The sequence below is a fragment of the Phanerochaete carnosa genome, assembly GCF_000300595.1.
Source record: "Phanerochaete carnosa HHB-10118-sp unplaced genomic scaffold PHACAscaffold_10, whole genome shotgun sequence".
Taxonomy (NCBI): Eukaryota; Fungi; Basidiomycota; class Agaricomycetes; order Polyporales; family Phanerochaetaceae; genus Phanerochaete; species Phanerochaete carnosa.
The window spans coordinates 202,126-212,748 of NW_006767637.1; the positions used below are offsets into that span (position 1 = coordinate 202,126).

General features: G+C 54.3%; 3 protein-coding genes across 3 annotated transcripts; 2 read left to right on the top strand and 1 right to left on the bottom strand.

The window, feature by feature from the left end:
• The first annotated feature begins 2,681 nt into the window (after window positions 1-2,681).
• PHACADRAFT_262774 (uncharacterized protein) lies at window positions 2,682-3,403 on the top strand. The gene has a single exon (XM_007400000.1). It carries the CDS (start codon window positions 2,749-2,751, stop codon window positions 3,199-3,201), a length of 453 nt encoding a protein of 150 aa, XP_007400062.1. The 5' UTR covers window positions 2,682-2,748; the 3' UTR covers window positions 3,202-3,403.
• Window positions 3,404-4,014: 611 nt separating this feature from the next.
• On the bottom strand, window positions 4,015-6,310 carry PHACADRAFT_212814 (uncharacterized protein). The gene is made up of 3 exons (XM_007400001.1): window positions 6,287-6,310; window positions 6,091-6,224; window positions 4,015-6,030 (listed from the first exon to the last, which is right to left on the bottom strand). Exon 3 carries the CDS (start codon window positions 5,982-5,984, stop codon window positions 4,485-4,487), a length of 1,500 nt encoding a protein of 499 aa, XP_007400063.1. The 5' UTR covers window positions 5,985-6,030; window positions 6,091-6,224; window positions 6,287-6,310; the 3' UTR covers window positions 4,015-4,484.
• A 1,156-nt stretch (window positions 6,311-7,466) lies between these two features.
• Window positions 7,467-9,042, top strand: PHACADRAFT_199737 (uncharacterized protein; the record flags this gene model as incomplete). Its single annotated transcript, XM_007400002.1, has 5 exons — window positions 7,467-7,518; window positions 7,773-8,003; window positions 8,055-8,119; window positions 8,169-8,419; window positions 8,481-9,042. 5 exons carry the CDS (start codon window positions 7,467-7,469, stop codon window positions 9,040-9,042), a joined length of 1,161 nt encoding a protein of 386 aa, XP_007400064.1.
• Between the last annotated feature and the right edge of the window lie 1,581 nt (window positions 9,043-10,623).

A 10,623-nucleotide genomic window follows, 5' to 3' on the forward strand; every position in this document is an offset into this window, starting at 1 on the left:
CTGCACCCTCTAACGAGTTCCGTTTAGAGGACCACAACGTTATCGGCAGCCGTCGCGACGGATGGAATTCGTTGCTACACCAAGACTGTCGACGGAGAAGTACGAGAGGCGCGGCATGGTAATACTGATGCTGAGGTAGCGAAAGCAATCCAAGGCCAAGACCTCGCTGCCGCGAAGCAAGATCAAGGATGGCTCCCAGGTAAGCATGGGCATTCAACGACAAGCGAGTTCACTCTCATTGGCGTCTTACAGGTCTTCTTCGCTTCCATTGCAGCCCAGACAGCAGCCTCTGCGCTTTGGCTGTACGTTCCAAGCTGTAATTCCTCTGTCTGCTGACCTCAGCCGCTGCACAGTGGGGACAAAGCCAACAAGCGATCTTCTATCAAGCCGAGGACTACACTTTGCGTCTCAAGCGGCGCGAGGCGGACGGTTGGGTGGATACCGATTTCTTGCAAAACGACGTTCTTCCCGGCAGTAATCTCGCGACTATGCATTCTGCGAAAGGCGATCGTGTTATGATCATTTTTCAAGACAAAGAGGGATATCTCTGCTATCGGTATGAGCGTTGTCGTTTGTTCATGTCTACACTCGTTCATATTGGCTTTAGTTGTGCTGACAACTGGAAATGGGACACGACCGCCACTCGCATATGTCAAGCTGTGAGTTGCACGGGCATTGGCGCTACGTCTTGGAACGGTTGGTCGCTCTTCGTCCTGTGTGACGTCTTTATCTAAAAGTTATGGCAGATCTCGTCGACGCCAGGGTGTACTACCAGGATGACAAGTATACCATACGTGAATACCTCGGTGGCTTCAGCAAGGAATGGTAAGCTCAGCTCGACCTGACTTGGGGCTGGTGGCGCGGTTGCTGATCAATATTAATGCAGGCGACCAGTTGGAGGTTTCGAGTTGCAGTACAAAACTCCCGTGGGCGACATCACTGCTATCTCCTGGCAGGATGGCGACGTCCACGTCAGGTACGCTACGCACTCTCAGAGTCTCACGGCTTGAAATTTACCGCATAGCATAGGCTATACCTGCAGGACGATGACGATAACATTATCGAGTGGATGAACGAAGGCAAGGGATGGAAGAAATCGTATGTTCTCCTTGTCCAAACATTGTCTTTGACACTTAATTTTTGTTTTTCGCCAGCAACAATTTCAAGGAAACGTCTCTTCCTGAAGCAGACATCACTGCCTTCGTGCGCAATGCCCACTCGGCTGCCGCCCGGAGCATCAACGTTTTGTGGACTGGGCAAGACCAGGTGCGCACCGTATCCACCCCTCACCTTTACATCGCTCACATCTTCACTAGATTCTCTACCAGCGTGTGCTCCCGCTGTCTCATGGCGCCTGGCTCGAGCCGGCCGCCATCGCGGACCTTTCGAACACCGGCACGAACGTCGGGCTCTGGGTCGGCAGCCACTTCTCGGACAACTGCCCGGGCGTCGACGCGAAGCGCATCACGAAGGTCGTCGTGCGCGCCGGCGCGGTGATCGACGGGCTGAAGCTCGAGTACGCCGACGCGGGCGCGACGGCTTGGCACGGCGGCCTCGGTGGCGAGCTGCAGGAGTTCGTTCTCGGCGAAGGCGAGGACATCACCCAGATTCAGGTCTCGTTTAACGAGAAGCACGTCCAGGGCCTGCAGTTTGTGACCTCGAAAGGTGCGCAGTGCCCGGTGCGCGATGCCCGGCTTCGGCGTGTGCTCATGTGTCTCCGTTCGGTTAGGCTCAGAATCGCCGTGGTTTGGCATGAAGAGCGCGGAGCCGACAGTCTGGGAGTACAGGGGCCATGCACTGGCGGGCTTCATGGGCACGAGCGACCAGTATGTGAACGGGTTGAAGGTACGTCGTGACTCGGGGTCGGGCTGCGTCATCTTGCCCATTGCTGACATTACCCGTTTTAGCCATTTTGGTCGACGCGCCTCCCGACACCGACCGACCTCACGCTCGACGAAACGATCAGGCTCGTCGAGCGTGTCGGCGTGGACGTCAAGGCGTCGCAGACGCGCATCGAAACCCTGCGCGCGCGTTCGAATAAGTACAGCAAGGACGTGCAGGAGGACCTCCGCGCCCCAGCGACGCAGGCCCTCGATGGCGTCGCGCAGTTCATCGCGGTGGTAGAGTACCTGCACGAGCTGACCGCGCTCGACAAGGCTGCGCGCGCTGCGGGGAGGCACGAGCTGGCGCATCGGACGATGGACATCAAGACGAATGTGCAGAGGTGCCAGGAGGAGGCCGTGGCTGTATCGGAACTGTTCAAAGCACTTTCTAGTAAAGCGGGAAAGCTCGTCCCTGAGGGAGAGAAGGTACATTCTGCTACCTCTGTGCAATGACGTCTGTGGTCTGATACAGGGTACTGCGCAGATCGACCAACAAACGGCGAAGGAGAAGGAGAACGCGAAATCCCGAGATCTCGCTTTACATCACGTTCAAGACGTGGCAGAGGCATTCCGACTTAAAGCGCAGAAGAAGCTGAAGGCATTAGAGTGAGTCGGTCGATGCTATGAACACATGCAGGTGCTCACCTTTAGTGCAATGTTTGTAGGACAAGTCGCGCACTTGCTGAGGAGAAACTTTGTGCTGCCGAACGTGAGAGCGAGAAGCAGTTCAAAGAGCTGGTTGCGAAGCAGTCGCGCAAGGTACGCAAACCTGTGCGTTCTCTACATGTGCGCCGTGCTGACCCAATTCTAGGAATTCTGGGACAAGGTAACCCTGGGCATCAACAACAAACTCGACCCATTCGGCATGAAGCAAGGCATCAACAAAACCGCCAAGCAGCTCGCGGACGCACAGAGCGCCGCCGCCATTGCCAGCGGAAACTACACCGCCGCGTCCGCGGCGATCGCGGCGGTAGATGCCGAGCTTCGGCGCATCGCGGAGCTTGCGTCGGCCGCGGACGCGCACCACGCGAGCCTCGACGGCGTCGTAGGCGCGATGGAAGGCCTCGTCGAGCAGAACCGCGCGCTGGCGCAGGCCGCGACGGACCTGCAGACACTCCTGGAGAAGATGCACACCGAGAGCGAGCAGCTGGACGATCAAAACACGGCGGAGACGTTCGCGAAGGCGATCCTCGAGATTGGACGGCTCGCGAGCAGCTCGCAGTTCCTTGGCACTGTCATGGGCGACAGGGCAGGCGAGTTCGAGGCGGCGGTTGCGAGAATTCTGGGATCGCCTGTGGATATTGATGCTGCCTCCTAGAGCCGGTCAGGCTTTATTTGTGCTATGCGTATTCATCTCTGTATTTGATGCCCTTCAGGTGCATAAAATGTCCACTATCTGATAGTCTGACATTAAGCAGCATAAAGGGCGGGATGATTCTCGGTGGCGCAGAACAACTTGGACGCCATGCGAACTTTTCGTGGCCGCTTGGGGAAAAACATGGAGAAAAACGCAAGAGAAATCGAATATCCAGGCATTTTCTATAATTTCATTCTGATATCATTGCATGAATCGCAAAGGAGATCAACGGCTGTGCAGTGTGTTACATTAGTCTATGAGCAGGAGCTGCATCCGCGCGTGCAGCGCTGCCTGCTTTATGTCTGCTACAAAGAAACGCCGCTTCCCAAGTCTTCCAAGGGACGGCATCCGTTGCCAGTGCTGGCAGCGCACTTCACCTGTACGGATGGGAGATGAGAGCGGTCTGGACGACCGGTCACTACCTTTCAGCTCCCCTCACCTATTTTAACTCACAAAACTGACATCAATGTACTATCCACTCCAGCCCGACAGGTTGCTTTTTAGATGACCAGTATCTCCACTCCGGTTCACCACGCGCTGTGCTGCGTTTCAGGCTACTTTGGCATCTTGAGATCTGTCGCCTTTCCTATCACGTTCATTTTCCCCTTCGATAATCGCCTGACGTCTGAGCCGCCGGCCGGGTGCTGCAGTCGCGTCCCAGAACGCAGGCCTCGTTGTTTCACCCTCGAGCGCCAGCTTTTAGGCACTGTTCTACCGGGTGCGACATTCAACGAAGCTATGCTCACATCACTCGGGATTGTCCAGCGTTCTGAGATATCCTGTACACGCTCTATATTATGATATAACGAGGGGGCATACATCACCAGATAGGCGATGCACGACTAGATACATGAGACAGATACACAAGGAAACATGTGCATGTGGTTAGTACAACAGCTGTGTTTGGGTATAGAATCAGTACGCAATGAGGGGGTATACTTCTAGTGTAGTAAACGTAGGCCTAGAGATTCCACTGTCCCGATATACAAACATGACCGGCACGAAAGGAATCACAAAACGAGCGTGGTACGCGTTAGAGATACGAGTGTGAAGAGCAATATAAGATGTCAACTTCGAAACGCGCGCAGAACGAAAAAAAAAATGGCGCGCAACAAGACAAGCGAGACTGGTAGCACCATAAAGCAGCATTATAAAGCGGTTGGAAGAAGAGCGACGATCGAGCTTGGAACGTGCAGTGGCGGCGGACACGACCGAGGTACGCGCCGCAGCATCGTGCGTTATGGTCACAAGAAGTCAGGAGCCCCGTCCAAAAGACCAGGCCCGCCCTGGTAGGTCATAATGTCGCCGAGCGGTCCGAGTGCCAGCCCCAGCGGGTCCAGCTCGGGGAGGCTCTCGAACGGCATCTGCTGCATCATATGTTGCGCGTCCCCCAGTGCGTGCGTGAACAGCACGTCCTGCGGGGCGTACCGCTGTGCGTTCATCGGGTACTCGTTGCAGGGCCGGTACTGGGGCGCGACCTCTGCGGCCATCGCGTTTGTGCCTGCCGCGTAACTGGACTCCAGGAGAGGGCATGCAGGCCATGTTCCTCCCGCGTCGAGGCCGGAAACGAGGTTGGCGTCGAAGCCGGGGTTAGGGTGTGCGTTGAAGGGATAGTTGGAAGCGTGAGTGGCAGCGAACGCGACGTTCGTGCTGAAGTCATGAGCGTGGTTCGCGCTGACGTTCGAAGAAAAAGTCGTGTAGTTGGGGGTGGCAGAAGCATTAAAGTCGTGGTAGGAACCGGTGTTGCAAGCGAGGTTGCGGTAAGTGTAGTAGCTGGCACTGGCGTCGGCGTCGAAGGGGAAATCGGGATAGGGCTCCTGAAAGGTTTCGGGGTTCGAATTGGGCAGAATCTCGGGACTGGGAGGTGTGACCTTCACGGTAGGTAGGGCGTCAATAGCGGCGGTACAGTCGGCGACGGGCATCGGGTAGCCCACGCGCGGCGCGGAAGGAATATAATATCGTGCGTACCGAGTACCACACGTTGACCGCTTCTGGCGAACGAGTTGGCCATGCGACATGGTCAACGGGACAGAGACTGAGGGTACCCCGATGTATTGCGGCAGCGACGTGAAAGTAGTGGCGTTCGAGTTTGGGACGCTCGTGGACGAAAAGCGAGCGGAGACTTGCCGAGCATGAGGTTGTAACGATAGCGATCTCTGCTCAAACTGCTGGAATTGTTGGTGTACGGCCGCTGGGCCGTCGTGGACGGTCGCCACCGCGAAACCGCCATATTGCAAAGGAGCATGCGCAGGAGCGTGTACGGGGGCAAAGCGGGGCTCAGTCACGTGGTATGGGTACGCTTCGAAAGCGACAGTCTCCTCCTCTAAGGCGGCGTTTGAGACGCCTGGGGGAGTGCTCTGCATCGGGGCGAGGTTATGTGTGATAGGAAACGGAGAACCCTCTAGGGTCCAGTCGCTTGAGGCTGGTGTGTCGGGTCCCGGTGATGGTGGAAAGCTCGATGCATCTGAGAGCGCCGGTGTCTCTTCAAACGAGAACGTAGATGCAGGCGACCCAGGGGCAGAGACGTATCCTTGTTTCGCCTTGGTGGCCTTGAGGGTCATGTACAAGTCGCTATGCTTTCTGCGGTGCTTGCTGAGGTGCGAAGGATCAGGGGAGCTGAAAGTACACGGTTCTGGGGCCTCCGTTGGAAGGCTTCCTGGCTCTGCCTTCGTATGAGAGCACTTGTGAGGTCGCAGCTCGAAGTGCCGATTGAAATGTGTGTCCATTGCGATATGTTGCTTCATCGGCCCCGAATCGCATCCCTGAGACTTGTATGGACAGTAATGAAAGCTGTTGGGGCCCAGCGTGCGTTCATATGAAGAAATAGGGGCGAGGCAGATAAACACTCACCCTCCAACAATTATATCCTTCTCGTGAGCTTTGAACAGATGCTCCTTTAACTCAAACCCGTCCGACAACTTCAACCCCTGCTCCTCCGAGTAGTTGCAGGCGCCGTATGGGCAGCTCACAGGCGATTTCTCCGTCTGCGACGCCGGCCATCATCCAGGTTAGATCGTGAGTGTCGCGGGACAAACGCCTCACTTGCCTGGAAACGCGGCACAACATTGGCAGCCTTCGCCTTCACATGATTCACGGGGGCGCATCGGGGCATGCAGAGGGTGGGAAGCGAAGGGCGGGGAGGTTCAAAGAGGGGGATATGCGCCACGCGTTGGGGTTGTTGTGGGTTCAGATAAGCTTACCCCTCTGGCGCTCACGTTATATCGATAGGTCCTGGGAAAACGCCTTTTGTACCAGCACAGGATAAAGAGCCAGCAGATGTTTGCATCTGTGGGTCCCATAGGCGCACGGGAGCAGGTGCCGGAGTCGGGGGTACCAGCTACCTACAGTACCCTTAGAAAAAGCGGTATAGGTGCAAAATATAGAAACACACTCACTGCAATGATCCTGCACCCGCTATAACTCAAGGGCGAACACATGATACTTGGCGTATGCCGTGGGAATATCATGTCCAACTGAAGTAGAGGACTAAGCCCTAGCGTACAAGCTTATAGGAGGTCATTCCGAATTTCAGCGGAAGTACCATTCTAGTTAAGGACACACCGTAACTTTTGCGAATATTCCTTAGTATCGCATGAACCGCGACAGCTCACAGGTTGCGTAGGGCAAGCTTGGAAGTGGAAACATCAGCGCGATTGAACTGGGGCAGTTTGAGCGAATTTATACACTGGCACTGACCTCAAGTACCTGAAAACCACAGCGCGGGAACTGGCTGCTGAGAGAGACTAAAGAGAGAATCGCCAGGGCCGCAAGGCCTCGAGCGTGAATATCACGTGATCGACGCAGAGTTCAACGTTCAGCGCTCTCAGCGCTCAGCGCCGGTTTCAGGTGTCGTTCCGGACCAATGCTTTACCATGTTGGTGCCTTTGCGAGACCACACAAAACAGCTGCGAGGGGGGGAAAATGTCACACGTGTCTGACCTATGCCTATGGACATACTCGAAGCCACTTGAATCGCCCTGGATGTGGTGTTATGAAGGTTACCTTGGTGGAGGCCTTCAAGCTATGACCGGAGACGCGTGGCGATAAATTAAAGGAGAACGTTTCACAGGTCAGGCCTTCAGGCTCCTACCCACGCCGTCTTTCCGGTCGTCCTATTCTGCGATGAGGCATACTGTGAGAAATACCTTCCATTTGTGTGATCACCACTCATTTCGGGCCTGAAATGGAATAACACAGGACAACGCTTGCGATCGGCCAATTAAATAATGTCCCAAGTTCCTCTGCAAGACTTGGGCACAGACCTCTGCTCGGGACGGCGTGGGTAGGAGCCTGTCGCTGAAGCGCTGATTACGGTTTCTGGGAATCGCAATTTGGCATGTGGCGACATACCACACATAGCACACCGGTCACACTTCCTCGCGGCCCGAGGAGAAGCAGTCATATCTGTGTCAGAACATGAAACAGATATCCGTGCGTAACGCATAGTCCAGCTGATAGTCGAGGCATTCGCTATTTAGCTGGTCTCCCCCACCTCGAGCTCAGCTGCTTCACTCATCACTCTGAACCCATAGTCGCTCCAGTCGAGCCAGGTTCTCTTGTCCTAGTCACTGGTGTTAACGGCTACATCGCCAGCACCGTTGCTCTGCTCCTCCTCGAGAAAGGGTACAAAGTCAGGGGGACGGTTCGCTCCCTCACGCGTGGTGCATACGTTCAGAACGAGTTTAAAAAATTTGGAGACAACTTTGAACTCGTCGAAGTCCCTGATGTTGCTGCGCCTGCTGCGTTCAAGGAGGCAATGAACGGTAAGTGCTCAGTCATTCAGTACAGCACGGCTCACTCACTGTGTTCGTCAGGCGTCGACGCTGCCATCCATACTTCTGCTCCTGTTACGTTTGATGCGAAAAAACCAGAAGAACAAGTGCGTATATATTCAACCCTACTCAGTATCGGACTAATTACGCGCACAGTACGTGCCGTCCATTGGTGGCACCATGAACATCATGCGCAGCGCTCATGAGACGCCTAGCGTGAAGCGAGTCATGTACTTAGGCTCTTTGGGCTCCGCGGTCATGACTGGCATAGATGCCAGCAAGGAGGTCTTCACTCGCGAGCGCTGGAACATCATGACGCAGGAAGCGGTCAAGAACCTTGACGACCCAGCCATTGGCTTCCACATCTATCTTGGTGCTAAGCTCGAGGCAGAGATAGCAGCTTGGAAGTACATGGAGAGCAACAAGGCAAGTTGTTTTCAGGCTGCCTAAAGCAACTCAGCTTACAAGTGTCATTAAGCCTCAATACGCCTTCACCACTTTCTTGGGTGCAATCGTCATTGGCGGCCCAATCCTCAGAGAATTCACCAGTCCGCCCCGTCAAGATCAGGGCTTGGGGCAGCTTTACGATGTATTAGCGAACCCTCCTCGCGTCGATGGAATTAGCCCTGTTAAGAGCGGTGAGTCAGCACATGCGATCGAGATGGTGTTCGTGCCTGACCTTCTACCGGAAGTCGTCTGGATCCACGTATATGACTTCGCGGAACTCTTCGTGGCGTCTCTGACCTCGGACAAGGCTGTCGGCAAACGTCTCCTCGGCGTTGCTGGCAGGATGTCCTGGGCTGGGGATGCCGAGATTATTCGCAAGGAGTTCCCTTCCCGCCCCTTCCCGCCTGTCAAGGCAGACGCCCCAACCCTGACCTACCCCGGCTCCGACGTGGCCGAATTCGACACGGAACTAGAGAAGGAGCTTTTGGGTCACGACTGGCGCCCCCTGGAGGAAGCGGTTTTGAGCACTGCCCGCGATCTCATTGCGAAGGAGTCCAAGGGCTGGGATAAGCCCGCAGCTTGATCGTGTTATTGTGATGTTCTATTTTCGTGGAAACGAGGTGTACATACACTTTTGATGTGCTGGAGAATCAATGCTTGACACGGGTGTAAATGGAGAAGGGAGAACTGCGGGGAGCCTTTCTTCCGACATGAGTAAGCCCCGAGCTTTGAAGGTAGAAAATAATGCGTGGATAATTAATATAGCCATTACAGTGCTTCCGATGCACGACTAGAACTGGGCAGCTCCTAGATTGGTAATAGAGAAACTCAATTTTGAATCCTGCGAGGGTTCGCGAGGGCTTGCGAGCACACAGCAGGAGGATAATTGTTCGGATCGTACCAATTGATGTGTAGCAAGGAGTTGTACTAATCTAGGGTTCATATTTTGTAGAGAACCCTTAGCGTAGGGTTACGGACGCACTTTGTTGAACGCGTCGTGTTATTGCTTCAAAATCGTTCAGAAAATATCGAAGATGGAGCCGTGAGCATGGCAAATGCCAAGCCAGGTCCAGCAGCCACGTCAGAGCTATAGTAACGAAGTAGGAGTGCGAACACGGCACAAGAAGTACACGGCCGCGATTCGACGAGTAGAGTCTCACGCCGACTCGGCACGTTTAAGAGATATATTTTGCACTCCTTTCTGACTGGGCGAGCACGATCCTAAATCAAGTTTCTCTAATGTATTATGTCGCCTATAATAGTTGCGCTAGACAGGAGAATATGCAAGCTTAAGCCGACTGTGACATGGCGGTACTCACGAAATCATGTCCAATGTGCAGCTTTTGGGATCGATAGGCAGGCATTTCCGCGCGTATGGTGCTCGCCGCCAGCGGTAGATGCCTACAGTATCCTCGTATTCCCAGTCCATATCGTCTTGAAACTAAGGTAGTGACTACTGACCGGAACATTTTTGCCTGCGGCGAAACATGTCAGACGGCATCACCAAGCAAGTAGACTGCGAGGCAACGCGCCTTTCGAAGCCAAAACCTCAGGCCTCAGTGCCCATCTCGCATGAACTTGCCGGAGTTGAACGCGTTCGGATCCGAGTAGGCTCGTCCCCATGCCGGTTTCGGCCCTGAAGGTCTGAAGCTTGAAGGCCTGACGCTTAGTCTCCCTAGGCAGGCCTGATCTGATCAGTCGAGGATAATCGATCGAATTTGATAGTCCTGACGCTCGCAAGCTCGCGTCGAATCTATGAAGGTCGAAGGCGAACAAAAATAAATATCTTTTGTTCGCGGTGCCAGATCTCGTTTTTGCAGTGATCTGTGGCCTACTTCATTGATATACCTAATTTATTCCAGTGGCAGTGAATCTACGTCCATATACACTCACCGTTGTGCACAATACTGCAAATAAGTGCACAAAAGTACACTCACGCCGCATTTCGTTGGCAACAAAACTCGCTCTCGCACGGCTGGGAGCTTGTTTTCGTAAGGCGCTTATCATAGATTTTCCCATCTGAGCGATCGCTATATCTAAATACGGAAAATCTGTGATGAATACTAATGCGCAAATGTGCACGTAATGTCGTACCTAGAGAAGCCAACACTCTCATACCTTCAAGTTTTGTCTGTGTAGGTGTACAAATGTGAACAAATGTGTA